Here is a 15,320-nt window from a genome sequence, read left to right as displayed (position 1 = left end):
CCTGGTCCTTACCCGGTCTGGCCTGCATGTGACTCCAGAGTCACAGCAATGTAGTTGGCTCTCAACTGCCCTCTGAAATGGCTGAGCGAGGCATTCAGTTCAAGGGCAACGAGGGATGGGCAGTAAATGCTGGCCAGCCAGTGACGCCCATGTCCCACGAATGAATTTTAAAAAATTACCATCCCATCCCGCGGCAGGTGAGACCAGAAGGTTGAGGCCCAGTTCTTTTCCTTCCCCGTACCCTCCACCCCCCACCCCTCCCACCCACCCCACGAACCCCACTGCTGGCATGAGGGGGAAATTCTGGCCGATCACTCTGTTTGTCTCTCCACAGATGCTGCCAGACCTGTTGAGTTTCTCCAGCAGTTTTTATTTTCGCTACTTTGCCAAGGCACCCTGGCGCGGGATGGCACTGATGATTAACTTGGAAGATGGCATGAGCCAGTGTCACAGTGGGAGGGGAAGTTGGGAAAATTGGAAGTGAAGAAAATGCATCCATCTATAGATAGTGGCTTTAATTCTCCAAATGGAAGTCATAAAATTAGCACATACCTGTCGACTGGGAAATATGTACCTTTGAATGAATTGTGCCAGTGTTGCAGATGGAGGTAGTGGATATTTTAATGAGCTGTTTGAACAGTCCACAAAGAATAGTGGGATTCTACTGAGGCTTTCTATATTTGTGGTTGGGAAGAGGTGTCAGCTTTATTAGTTGAGAGCCACATACATGATTGAAAAGGTCCTAGTATACACGGATGCTGCCGTCTCTGCCACCAGTAATGATACCCATTTGAAATTTTTGTGGGGGAATTTATGCACATTGACGGTTTTGTGGACTGAACATTTAATTATTTAAGTCTGGTGCATCTAAGCCTGTGAAAACACTCAATTTAAACCACACGAGGTTGCAGAAAAATGCTCAAGCTTCTCTTAAAACTGTGGCAGGACAAGCTGTTATTTTTCTCTGCAAACACTACTTTCCTCCAAGCCCGTCTCCTAATCATTGATGGACACAGTAAACAAAAGTGACCCTAAGCCTCAATGCCGGAGAACATCAGCACTTCTTTATAAAACATGCTGATAATAATAAGAACATAAGAACGAGGAGCAGGAGTAGGCCATCTGGCCCCTCGTGCCTGCTCTGCCATTCAATAAGATCATGGCTGATCTTATTGTGGACTCAGCTCCACTTACCTGCCCGCTCACCATAACCCTTAATTCCTTGACTGTTCAAAAATGTATCTATCCTTGCCTTAAAAACATTCAATGAGGGAACATCAACTGCTTCAATGGTCAGGGAATTCCACAGATTCACAACCCTTTGTGTGAAGAAGTTCCTCCTCAACTCAGTCCTAAATCTGCTCCCCCCTTATTTTAAGGCCATGCTCCCTTGTTCTAGTTTCACCCGCCAGTGGAAACAACTTTCCTGCTTCTATCTTATCTATTCCCTTCATAATCTTATATGTTTCTATAAGATCTCCCCTCATTCTTCTGAATTCCAATGAGTATAGCCCCAGTTTATTCAGTCTCTCCTCATAAGCCAACCCTCTCAACTCCGGAATCAACCTAGTGAATCCCCTCTGCACCCCTCCAGTGCCAGTATATCCTTTCTCAAGTAAGGAGACCAAAACTGTACACAGTACTCCAGGTGTGGCCTATCTAGCACCTTATACAGCTGCAATATAACCTCCCTGTTTTTAAACTCCATCCCTCTAGCAATAAAGGACAAAATTCCATTTGCCTTCTTAATTACCTGCTGCACCTGCAAACCAGCTCCTTGTGATTCTTGCACAAGGACACCCAGGTCCCTCTGCACAGCAGCATGCTGCAATTTTTTTACCATTTCAATAATAGTCCATAAACTACCTTTAACTCCGACTCTCGCTTGAGGTCCTTTCGAACATGGGGAGACCGTGATGCAATGGTAATTTTGCGAGACTAGCAATCCAGGGCCCCAGGTTAATGCACTGGGGACATGGGTACTAATCCCATTTGAAAGCAGTAAGAAGTTTCACAACACCAGGTTAAAGTCCAACAGGTTTATTTGGAATTATGAGCTTTTGGAGCGCTGCTCCTTCATCCGGTGAGTCTAACTGTGCCCATCCCAGTCCAACGCCGGCATCTCCATATCATTTGAAATCAGTTAATATAGCTGAAATTGAAAGCTAGTCTCAGTGAAAGGTGAAAAATTCCCTACAGTGCAGAAGGAGCCCATTCGTCCCATCGAATCTGCACCGACTCTCTGAAAGAACATCTTACCCAGGACCCCCCTCTTAACCCACACATTTAACCATGGCTTTTCCCCTAAATTTACACATCTTGGGACACTAAGGGGAAAATTAGCATGACCAATCCACCTAACCTGCACACCTTTGGACTGTGGGAGGAAACCGGAGCACCCGAAGGAAACCAACGCAGACACAGGGGGGACGTGCAAACTCCACGCAGACAGTAACCCAAGGCTGGAATCGAACCCAGGTCCCTGATGCTGTGAGGCAACAGGGCTAATCATTGTGCTAACCATTGCACCGCTGTGTTACCTTGGTGACCATGAAACTATCATCGATTGTTGTTAAAAACTCAACTGGTTCACTAATGCCCTTTAGGGAAGGAAATCTGCATCCTTACTTGGTCTGGCCTACATGTGACTCCAGACCCACAGAAATGTGCTTTAATCTTAACTGTCCTTTGAAATAATGGTTCAAGGGCAACTAGGGAAGGGCAATAAATGCTGTCTTACCAGTGACACCCATGTCCCATGAAAGAATAAAAAAAACAGGAGTACATCATTAAGCCATCCTATTAGATCATGGCTGATCTGTATCTTAACTCCATTTATCTTTGCTCCCTCTTCCTTAATACCTTTACTTAATAAATACCTATCAACCTCAGTCTTGGAATTATCAATTGATCCCCTGCATGAACTGCTATTTTAAGTGGGGTTGTGGTGAGGAGTGGGAAGAATGCCAGATCTCCAATAACCTTTCTGTAAAGAAATACTTCTTGACACCACATCATGCATGGTATGACTCTAATTCTGAAGTTATGGTCACTTGTTGTGGACTAGAGGAAATAATCTCTCTTTAACAAACCTTATCAATGATGTAGAGATGCCGGCGTTGGACTGGGGTAGGCACAGTAAGTAGTCTCACAACATCAGGTTAAAGTCCAACAGGTTTATTCGGTAGCACGAGCTTTCGGAGCGTTGCCCCTTCACTCACCTGATGAAGGGGCAGCGCTCCGAAAGCTCGTGCTACCAAATAAACCTGTTGGACTTTAACCTGGTGTTGTGAAACCTTATTAAATCCTTCATCTATCTTAAACACCTCAACTGGATTGCCTCACATCTTCCATACTTCAGGGAGTAGAATCCTAGCTTATGCTACTTGTCTTCGTAATTTAACCACAGGAATACAGAATTGTTACTGTCAGAAGGAGGCCATTCGGCCCATCATGTCTGCACTGGCTCTCCAAATGAGCATCTTGACTTGGTGATACTTTTTTCCTGCCTTTTCCCTGAATCCTTGCACATTTTTCATAGAATCATAGAATCCCTATAGTACAGAAGGAGGCCATTCGATCAAGTCTGCATCAACCACAATCCCACCCAGGCCCTATTCCCGTAACCCCACACATTTACCCCACTAATCTCCATGACACTAGGGTCAATTTAGCATGGCCAATCAACCTAATCCGCACATCTTTGGACTGTGGGAGGAAACCAGAGCGCCCGGAGGAAACCCACGCAGACACTGGGAGAATGTGCAAACTCCACACAGACAGTGACCAAGGCCGGAATTGAACCTGGGTCCCTGGCGCTGTGAGGCAGCAGTGCTAACCACTGTGCCACTGCGCCACTTTCCTCTTCAAACATCATCTAAAGTCCTCTTGAACGCCTCAATGGGACTTGCCTCCACCATACTTCCATGCACTGCATTCTAAACCCGAACTATGTGTTGTGTTTATAAGATTTTTTCTCACATCACTTTTGCTTCTTTTGCAAATCACTTTAAATCTGCGCCTTCTGGCTCTTGTTCTTTTACGAGCAGGAACAGTTTCTCCCTAATTACTTTGTCCGGTCCCCTCATTATTTTGAGTGCCTCTATCAAATCTCCTCTTAACCCTCTTCTCTCCAAGGAGAACAGTCCCAACCTCTCCAATCTAACCAACTGAACTTTGACTCTGTGTCCCCCATTGTAATTGGTTTTATTTTAATTTGCTACCCTCTCTCTAATTCCATATGCTTCAATCCTCTCCATTAGTTGCCTGTGTGGAGATCAATGATCAGTTGAGGGAGGAATGTTGGCCAGGAGGTGAGGAGAATTCACTCTTTTTCTATAGTGCCAGGAGACTTTTGACACCCTAACAACAGGCAAAGCAACGTTTCTTTATTTGCTGATATTCTGGGGTGAGGTAACCTTGTGACTTGCTACTAGTTAAGCCAAGCTGCCACTTTATTTCCAAATTGGGTGGCACGGCGGCACAGTGGTTAACACTGTTGCCTCACAGCTCCAGGGACCCGGGTTCGAATCCTGGCTTGGGTCACTGTCTTTGCGGAGTCTGCAAATTCTCCCCGTGCCTGCGTGTTTTTCCTGCGGGTGCTCCGCTTTCCTCCCACAAGTCCAAAAGATGTGCTGGTTAGGTGCACTGGCCATGTAACATTCTCCCTCAGTGTACCCGAACAGGCACCAGAATGTGGCGACTAGGGGATTTTCACAGTAACTTCATTGCAGTGTTAAGGTAAGCCTACTTGTTACACTGATAAATAAACTTAAAAAAGTACTGGGTGCTGTATTGGGGAAGTTTTGTTACTGTTGTTAATGAGCTATCCTAACTAGAATCTGGATTAAAAAGACCATTTCCCATCGAACAAAAAGAACAAAGAACAGTACAGCACAGGAACAGGCCCTTCAGCCCGCCAATTCGGTGCCGACACAGATGTCTCTCTAATCTAATATTTTCTTGCCTCCACATGGTCCATATCCCTCTATTCGCTGCCTATTCATATATCTATCCAGATGCCTCTTGAACGTTGTTATAGAATCTGCCTCCACTACCTCCTCCGGCAACGCGTTCCAGGCATTCACCACCCTCTGTGTGAAAAACCTGCCCCTGACATCTCTTTTAAACTTCCCCCCTCTCATCCTATGTCCCTGAGTAATTGACCCTTCGACCCTGGGAAAAAGACTCTGACTGTCCACTCTATCCAACCCTGTCATAATCTTGTAAACCGCTATCAGGTCCCCCCTCATCCTTAGACGCTCCAATGAAAACAATCCAGGTTTGTTCAACATTTCTTCATAGTCCATATCCTCCAAACCAGGCAATATCCTGTTAAATCTCTTCTGCCCCCTTTCCAATGCATCAATATTCTTCTGGCCATGTGTGACTAGAATTGTACACAATACTCCAAATGCGGCCTAACCAAAGTCTTATACAGCTGCAACATGATTTTCCTACACTCAATGTCCTGACCAATGAAGGCCCGCATGCCATACGTCTTCTTGACCACCTTGTCCACACGAGTTATCATCTTCAGGGAACTGTGGATCTGCACACCTAGATCCCTCTGCAAGCTAATATTTCTAAGGGCTCTACCATTTACTGTATACTTTCCTTCTGCAGTAGACCTCCCAGATTGCATCACCTCTCATTTGTCCTGTTTAAATTCCAGCTGCCATCTTTTGACCCAGGTCTCCAGCCGATTTATATCCTCTGACAATCCTCCTCACTATCCCTACTCCCCCAATTTTTGTATCACCTGTAATTTTACTAATCAAACCACCTACAGTTTCCTCCAAATCATTTATATATATTACAAACAACAGAGACTGCAACACTGATAGGATGAATCTTCAGGCTTTGCACATTCCTAATGCCAGCCGGTAGTATTACTGGATACATCTAAATTCAACACTGCATGCTTGTACTTTTTTACTCAGCGAAGCAGTACCTGTATTGTAATGTTTTGTACAATATCGTAAATCTTTCTCTTCTTTAAGGAGGAACTGTGGCAAAGTTAGTCCATCGGCAGTTTGCACTGGTTTATCTTCATCCCATTCGAAGATCAGATCATTCATTGTGTAGCCAACTGAAGAAAGAAAGTAAGAGCAGATCTATGTGATGGCAATATTATACAGTGGTTAAACTTATTTTGTTGTGAGTATAAATTAAACACACAGAGAGAAACTTGCCTGGATGGGTGCAGCTCCAACAACACTCAAGAAGCTTGACACCATCCAAGACAAAGCAGCCTATTTGATTGGCACCACATCCACAAACATCCACTCCCTCCACCGCCGACGCTCAGTAGCAGCAGTGTGTACCATCTACAAGATGCACTGCAGCAATTCACCAAAGGTCCTTAGACAGCACCTTCCAAACCCACGACCATTTCCATCTAGAAGGGCAAGGGCAGCAGGTACTTGGGAACACCACCACCTGCAAGATCACCTGCCACTCACCATCCTGACTTGGAAATATATCGTCATTCCTTCGTGGTTGCTGGGTAAAAGTCCTCTAATTTCCTCACTAAAGGCATTTGGATCAATCAACAGCAGGTGGACTGTAGTGATTCAAGAAGGCAGCTCGCCACCACCTTCTCAAGGGCAACTAGGGATGGGCAATAAATGCTGGCCAGCCAGTGACGCCCATGTCCCATGAATGATTACAAAAAATGACAATGGGTGGGATTCACCCCTCCCATGGTGTGTTTCCTGGGGGCAGAAATTATTCGTCACTGGTGGCCAATGGGATCTTCCAATCTACAGCATTTTGTGTGACTCACCCATCCTTTAGAAAAAATATCTGGAATTAGGAATCTACTGATGACCATGAAACCATTGTCGATTGTCAGGAAAAACCCATCTGGTTCACTAATGTCCTTTAGGAAAGAAAATCTGCCATCCTTACCTAGTCTGGCCTACATGTGACTCTAGAGCCGCGACAATCATAGAAATCATAGAAACCCTACAGTGCAGAAAGAGGCCATTTGGCCCATCGAGTCTGCACCGACCACAATCCCACCCAGGTCCTACTCCCATATCTTTACCCGCTAATCCCTCTAACCTACGCATCTCAGGACTCTAAGGGGCAATTTTCCATGGCCAATCAACGTAACCCGCACATCTTTGGACTGTGGAAGGAAACCGGAGCACCCGGAGGAAACCGACGCGGACACAAGGAGAATGTGCAAACTCCACACAGTGACCCAACCCAGGAATCGAACCCAGGTCCCTGGAGCTGTGAAGCAGCAGTGCTAACCACTGTGCTACCGTGCCGCCAATGTGGTTCACTTTCAACTGTCCTCAAAGGGAAACTGGGGACGGGTAATAAATGCTGGTGACGCCCATGTCCCACGAATCAATAAAAGAAAACGAGTTTGAGGCTGATGGCAGATACTGAAAAAAAAGACTAACTGAGCCAGAAATCGGAAAGAACACAGGAGAGTGAAACACAGAACCATCAAATCCTTACACTGCTGAGGATCAACTGATAATTTCAAACCTTAGGTTGATAGGTATTTATTAAGTAAGGGTATTAAGGAAGAGGGAACAAAGATAAATGGAGCTAAGACACAGAACAGCAGTAATCTAACAGGATGGCTTAATGGGGTACTTCTGTTTTTTTCTCTTTATTCTTTCATGGGATGTGGGCGTCACTGGAAAGCCAGCATTTATTACCCTTCCCTTATTGTCCTTGAATTTCCCTTCAGAGGGCAGATGGGAGAAAAACACTTTGTGGTGGGTCTGGAGTCACATGTAGGCCAGACCAGGTAAGGACGGCAGATTTTCTTTCCGAAAGGGCATTAGTGAACCAGATGGACTTTTACAACATTCAACAATAGTTTCATGGTGACCAGGGCAGCACGGTGGTACAGTGCAGAAACAGGCCATCCAGCCCATCGAATCTGCACTGACTCTCCAAAAGAGCATCCCAATCCTAGCCCCTTCTCAGAGGTAGGGACACTATCCACTGTGACACAAGACCTCCATTCTTCAAACCAATACCTCTCATTGCATCTATCACTGGTGTGAGTGTTTTCTGCTGTGGCCTCTTTTGATCTTGACATCTTTCCTGATGTGGAAGACTCAAAAATGACCTCTATAGATTTGCTATTGCCTCTTTCCTTGTGCACTCTACCCTCCAATTTATAAAAGCAAGAAAGAATCATAGAATCCCTCGTGCAGAAGGAGGCATTCGGCCCATCCAGTCTACACCGACCACAATCCCACCCAAGCCCTATCCCCAGGCATTTACCCTAGCTAGTCTCCCTGACACTAAGGGGCAATTTAGCACAGCCAGTGCACCTAACCTGCACATCTTGGACAGTGGGAGGAAACTGGAGCACCCGGAGGAAACCCACGCAGACACGGGGAGAATGTGCAAACTCCACACAGACAGTGACCCGAGGCAGGGAATCGATCCTGGGTCCCTGGCACTGTGAGGCAGCAGTGTTAATCACAGTGCTACTATGCCGTCCCAAGCTAAAAGCATTTTTGAAAAATATATGAGTTCTATCAAAATACCCTCATGCAAAATGTGTATCTTATCACCAAGGCAACGCGGCTCCTCTATCATGTTGTCATGTTGTGTACATTTCATTTCCTTTTTTACCAACTACATGTATGATGTCACGTCTCTCTGCATTATATTTCATAGGCCTTCTATCTGCCCAATGCCTCCAACCTATCAAAGTCTTTTTATTCCCCCTCACACCCTGCACAGCAACATGCTAGCATGAAAAGATCCAGAAGTGTGGCAGGTACACCCCCAACTTTTTACATGCTTACATTGATTGAAAATCATGCGTTAGAGGAGCAGATATTCGCTTAAAAATCTTTTCCAAATAATGCAAGTTTTCGTCTTAAGTCACCTCACTTAACATTCTTTTCATTTATTCTTCAGGGACTGTTTGGTGGATTTTGGTTGTGATTTCCTGTTTTTATGTTGTTTTTTTGGCCTGAGAGATTCCCAAATCAACCCTGCTGCTGCCCTGCTTGCTGTCTTGGTCGCACCCCACTTACTGCTCCAGTCACTGCACCACTCGCTGGTTTGCTCGCCACCTCACTTCAAATGGCCCAAAGAACCCTTGGTGTGCTGTTTCCACATTCAGGCAAGAGAAACATAGAAATGAGAAGCAGGAGTAGGCCATTCGGCCCTTCGAGCCTGCTCCACCATTCATCATGCCTGATCATCAAACTCAATATCCTGATCCCTCCTTCCCTCCATATCCCTTGATCCCGTTAGCCCCAAGAGATATATCTAATTTCTTCTTGAAATCACACAACGTTTTGGCCTCAGCTACCTTCTGCAATACTGAATTCCACACTTCAGCACTCTCTGGGTGAAGAAATTTCTCCTCCCCTCAGTTCTAAAATTTTTCCCCCTTATCCTCAAACTATGACCCCTAGTTCTGGACTCCCCCACCACTGGGAACATTCTTTCTGAATCTACCCTCTCTAACCCTGTCAGAATTTTATAAGTTTCTATGAGATCCCCTCTCATCCGTTTAAACTCCAGTCAGTATAATCCTAACTGACTTAGTCCCTCCTCATATGACAGATCTGCCATCCCAGCAATCAGCCTGGTAAACCTTTGTTTCACTCCCTCTATAGCAAGGACACAGTAAAATATTCCTCTTCCTATATGAGAAGGATGGGGAGAGACTCACTGTGGATGAGGAAGACTTGTTGGCGCTAAGGGAATCAGTGGGGTCAGGAAGAAAATCACTGGGAATAAGGGAGAGAATTGCTGGAGATCAGGCAGAGAACTGTGGGAATCAGAAAGAATTGCTGGGAATCAGAGGATGAGCGAATCGCCAAGGATCAGGGAAGCTACTCGCTGTGGAACTTAACTCCAGTTTATCAAAAGAAACATAGAACATAGAAACATAGAAAAACTATAGCACAAAACAGGCCCTTCAGCCCCACAAGTTGTGCCGAACATATCCCTACCTTCTAGGCCTACCTATAACCCTCCATCCTATTAAGTCCCATGTACTCATCCAGGAGTCTCTTAAAAGACCCTATTGAGTTTGCCTCCACCACCACTGACGACAGCCAATTCCACTCGCCCACCACCCTCTGTGTGAAAAACTTCCCCCTAACATTTCCCCTGTACCTACCCCCCAGCACCTTAAACCTGTGTCCTCTCGTAGCAGCCATTTCTACCCTGGGAAAAAGCCTCTGAGAGTCCACCTGATCTATGCCTCTCAACATCTCATATACCTCTATTAGGTCTCCTCTCATCCTACGTCTCTCCAAGGAGAAAAGACCGAGCTCCCTCAGCCTATCCTCATAAGACATGCCACTCAATCCAGGCACCATCCTTGTAAATCTCCTCTGCACCCTTTCAATCTTTTCCACATCCTTCCTGTAATGAAGCAACCAGAACTGAGCACAGTACAGCAAGTGGGGTCTGACGAGGGTCTTATATAGCTGCATTACATTAGCTGCATTACATTACGGGTGGCACGGTAGCACAGTGGTTAGCACTGCTGCTTCACAGTTCCAGGGTCCTGGGTTCGATTCCCGGCTCGGGTCACTGTCTGTGTGGAGTTTGCACATTCTCCTCGTGTGTGCGTGGGTTTCCTCCGGGTGCTCCGGTTTCCTCCCACAGTCCAAAGATGTGCGGGTTAGGTTGATTGGCCAGGTTAAAAAAAAAAATTGCCCCTTAGGGTCCTGGGATGCGTAGGTTAGAGGGATTAGTGGGTAAAATATGTGGGGGTAGGGCCTGGGTGGGATTGTGGTCGGTGCAGACTCGATGGGCCGAATGGCCTCCTTCTGCACTGTAGGGTTTCTATGATTTCTATCATGGGAAAATTTGATTCCATTAACATTTTTTTTGCTTAAAGTCTCACTTTTAAAGAACACAACTAAAATATTAAGTGAGGAATGTTTGTTGGGACAAAATATCTGTCAAAGAGTTAAGATTTTCCTTTAAGCAACTTCAGATACATAGACCAATGTTCAAGGGTTGCCTGATAAAGTCAATAAAAGCAGGAGAGTTATAACATGAAGGAGTTTTGAAAAATGAACAGAATTCTCAATAAACCAAATCGAAATCTCAAAGTAAGTGAGGGGATTTCATAAAGTTAGTTCAGACAATTTGATTTTCAATAAAATTGTGCAGCCATTTGTGAGTTTGTAAGCTTCAATAAAAAATGAATGCAGACTGACAAGAACAGGATTCTTTACAACACTGACATACTGAAGTCCTGATAACAATGGCAATGTAGAAAAAGCAATGGAGGATCGTGGAAATTAATGCAAAGGAATGTAAAGCAATTGAGTTCGTTGCATTCACAGCTCGAAGAAGAATGAAGATGAAGCTGATTGCGTGAAGAATTTAAAAAAGGTTACCTAGTCATTCAGTTCCAGCTGGTGGCTGAGACATTAGATGAATTCTTTGCAACAATTGAAATGAGTGGAGTGTGGGAAGTTATTCACCATGTGAACAAGGTGGAGTACAAAAGCAGGAATGTACTCCTGAGGCTTTATACAGGAACCACAATTTGGAGTATTGTGAGCAATATTGGGCCCCCGTATCAAAAGAAGGATGTGCCGGCCCTGGAGAGAGTCCAGAGGAGGGTCGCGAGAATGCTCCCGGGAATGAAAGGCTTAATGTGTGAGGAGCGTGTGAGGACTCTGGGTCTGCACTCGAAGGATGAGGGGGGGGATCTCATTAAAACTTACAGAATACTAAATGGGGTGGAGGTGGGGAAGATGTTTCCACTGGTAGGAGAAACTAGCATCCGAGAGTACAGCCTCATAATAAAGGGACAACCCTTTAGAACTGAGATGAGGAGGAATTTCTTCAGCCAGAGGGTGGTGTTGCGAAGTTGGGTAGAGTAATTGTAGACTGGGGAGGTAGGATGTTAGAATTTGCTCTTTGCAAAATTGTAAAATGCCATTAAAAGGTGATGCTTTTTCTGTGCAAGTACACAGAGAACCCAAACTGAAACAACCTAGGACCAATCCTACTGTGGGAAATATTGATATGTCATCACGGGTATAAAAGAAGGTGGCAGAGGGACAAACTGAGGAGTGCAACTGCCATCTGCCAGAGTTAACAGCTCTCAGCTCAGCTCTCAGCTCCAGAGAGAGAGGAAGAATCACTGGCTCCCATGACTTCAACTATGTCTTAAGAGAAAGCACCATCTGGAAAGCAAAGGTATCAAAGAAGAAAGAAGTTCCAGACAGAAGAATCAACAGAGAAGACACAAAACCTGATTGTAATTTAGAGAGTGACAACATTTTATTTCTGTTAATGAGTGGGAATTGTATTTATTTGAACAGTGTACCATTAGAATCTTGTTTATTCAGGATTAGTTAATAGTTAGAAGGGATTTATTTGATTTGTTAACAGCTTAGTTAATTTGTTCGCTGTTAGATAAATAAATAAATTGTTACGTACAAAGAACAAAGAACAGTACAGCACAGGAAACAGGCCCTTCGGCCCTCCAAGCCTGTGCCGCTCATTGGTCCAACTAGACCATTCGTTTGTATCCCTCCATTCCCAGACTGCTCATGTGACTATCCAGGCAAGTCTTAAACGATGCCAGCGTGTCTGCCTCCACCACCCTACTTGGCAGCGCATTCCAGGCCCCCACCATTCTCTGTGTAAAAAACGTCCCTCTGATATCTGAGTTATACCTCGCCCCTCTCACCTTGAGCCCATGACCCCTCGTGATCGTCACCTCCGACTTGGGAAAAAGCTTCCCACTGTTCACCCTATCTATACCCTTCATAATTTTGTACACCTCTATTAGGTCTCCCCTCATTCTCCGTTGATTTTAGAGTGAATGTCAGGGATTCATTTTGTACTTAACCACTGGAAGTTGCTGAAGCGCAGGTCACATCACTTCCCACACACCTTTTACAGATTATAAGGCGAGGTACTCCTCTTTGGGTGTTCTGGTGTTAGTTCTCAGAGTGGGGATCAACCTCTGCTTTATAGCAGTGGTGAATCTATGGAATTCATTGCCACAGAAGACTGTGGAGGCCAGGTCATTGAGTGCATTTAAGACAGAGATAGCTAGGTTCTTGATTGGTAAGGGGAGCAAAGGCTATGGGGAAAAGGTGGGAGAATGGGGTTGAGAAACTTATCAGCCATGATTGAATGGCAGAGCAGACTCGATGGGTCAAATGGTGTAATTCTGCTCCTGTATCTTATGGTCTTATGGATTGAGCCATTCAATGAGCTTTAATGACTAAATACTTTGGTGAAAGAAATGACAAAGAATGAGGTGTGATTTGAAGTCTTTGATCTGCGCCTCTATGAGATGAAGCTGCCATCGAAGAACACATGCTGGCTTTCTTCACTATCTGCTAATTCACACTGCATTTGGACGGCACGGTGGCACAGCGGTTAGCAGTGCTGCCTCACAGCATCAGGAACCCGGGTTCAATTCCAGCCTTGGGTGACCATCTGGAGTTTGCACGTTCTCCCTGTATCTGTGTGGGTTTCCTCCGGGTGCTCCAGTTTCCTCCCACAGTCCAAAGATGCATGGGTTAGGTGCAGTGGCCATTCGAAATTGTCCCAATTGTCCCAAGTGGGACAAGATGTGTAGGTTAGGTGGATTAGTGGGGTAAATACGTGGGGTTACGTGGATAGGGTCTGGGTGGGATGCTCTGTTGACGTGTTGGTGCAGACATGATGGGCCGAATGACCTGCTTCTGCACTGTAGGGATTCTATGATCTGAGGTCGTAAAAGGCAAAACTGGCATCAATGTGAGAGAAGATACTGTTATTATCCTTGCTAATGTTTGCATATATGAGCAAAAGGGGGTAATTAGTGTTATCTCAATGTTTGCTTGCTATTGAGAAACTGAGGTGAAGGAGCCAAGGCCCTAACTAAGCACAGGACACCAGCAAGGTTAAAAGGAGCAAAAAGAAATTAAATACAAAGGGAGTAGCAATCAGGCGGGAAAATGTAAACTCCAAGAGAGCTGTCATATGAGTCAGATGGATAGAGGGAGCCAGAGATAATAGAAAACAAAGCACTCAGTTGTGCCACAGGATCTCAATGACTTTAGTTGCCCAATTATTCTGTGTAGCATAAACACGCGAGGGCATAACATGCTTGAATGGTATTAGTGTGTTCCTTTTAACCCATTTAAAATAAAACAGGCTTATCGCCCCATTAAATTACTAGACAAAGTAACATTATCCAAGGGCACTATACATTCACAGTAACTACTGAAGGCCCATTGGTTGTGGTTTAGTTACCAGCAGCACTGCTAGACTACAAATGAGGACACTTCAGTCTCAACTGTGATTCCCTCCCTCAACAAGAAATCTGTCAGCACTTAGCACCAAGCCTCATAGCTGAATAATGGTCACTTGAGTAAGATACTTGTGCACAGACAAGCCAAGAAAGGAGCTGCTTTTGTTTAAGAGATGTGGGGGATAAGAAATGTGTAGGAGACAAGATCGAGAAAATATTTAAAATTGGGATAGAAACAACACACACCACCAAGAGCCCTATATTGGGGCACAACTGAAACTGGCAAATAATGCATGCAAATGACTGGGATTTAAATTGGGGCAGATTAACTTTTGTGTGTGTTGCGCACTTCCTTCAGGGGTGTCAAAACTCATCATATCTTCTTTATAAATAGTAAGGATCATGCTAAAAGAATCCTTTACACTACAGTGCACATGGAGAAAATGCCACATCAAACACGTAGGTCTAAGTTTTCACTGAGACAGGGAGACTTGTGGATGGCATGGTGGTACAGTGGTTCGCACTGCTGCCTCACAGCACCAGGGACCTGGGTTCGATTCCCAGCTTAGATCACTGTCGGTGTGGAGTTTGCACGTTCTCTCCATCTGCGTGGGTTTCCTCTGGGTGTTCTGGTTTCCTCCCATTGTCTGAAAGACGTGTTGGTTAGGAGCATTGGCCATATTAAATTCTCCCTCAGTGTACCTGAACAGGTGCCAGAGTGTGGCGACGAGGGGATTTTCACAGTAACTTCATTGCAATGTTAATATAAGCCTAACTGTGACACTAATAAATAAACTTAAACTTGGTAGGTGTGTCCTCATTCTGGGATTCCCAACCCTACTACTGGGCTGTCGGATTTACGGGAATGCCATCAAAGTGTGCAGACTGGTTTCTGTCAAAGTCCCGTCACTCCCAAGATGGCCGGCTCCAATGCAGAGATAGGTTTAAGTCCAACTCTGCCACAATTTTCATGGAGCCAGGCTGGGTTCCCTTAGAGGAGACACGAATCCTAGTCTGTTGAGGGGACCTTTTAACAGTTCAAAAGGTTCTCCTCATGCCCCTTGTGCCAAATTGTGTCCTCCCATCCACT

The 15,320-nt window shown here is 45.1% G+C and overlaps 1 protein-coding gene across 7 annotated transcripts in view; it reads right to left on the bottom strand.

Annotated features, from left to right (window-relative positions):
- glra3 (glycine receptor, alpha 3) overlaps positions 1–15,320 on the bottom strand; it is a 166,724-nt gene that overhangs the window by 38,621 nt on the left and 112,783 nt on the right. For all 7 annotated transcript variants that reach the window (XM_078215466.1, XM_078215465.1, XM_078215468.1 and 4 more), the window contains exon 5: positions 5,954–6,091. In XM_078215466.1, coding sequence (XP_078071592.1) covers positions 5,954–6,091 — 138 coding nt within the window. The remainder of the gene's footprint in view (positions 1–5,953; positions 6,092–15,320) is intronic.

This window comes from Mustelus asterias, chromosome 6 (genome assembly GCF_964213995.1).
Source record: "Mustelus asterias chromosome 6, sMusAst1.hap1.1, whole genome shotgun sequence".
In the NCBI taxonomy this organism is placed as follows: domain Eukaryota; kingdom Metazoa; phylum Chordata; class Chondrichthyes; order Carcharhiniformes; family Triakidae; genus Mustelus; species Mustelus asterias.
Note: the sequence above shows the minus strand (reverse complement) of the source record. Positions and strands in the feature narration are given on the sequence as shown.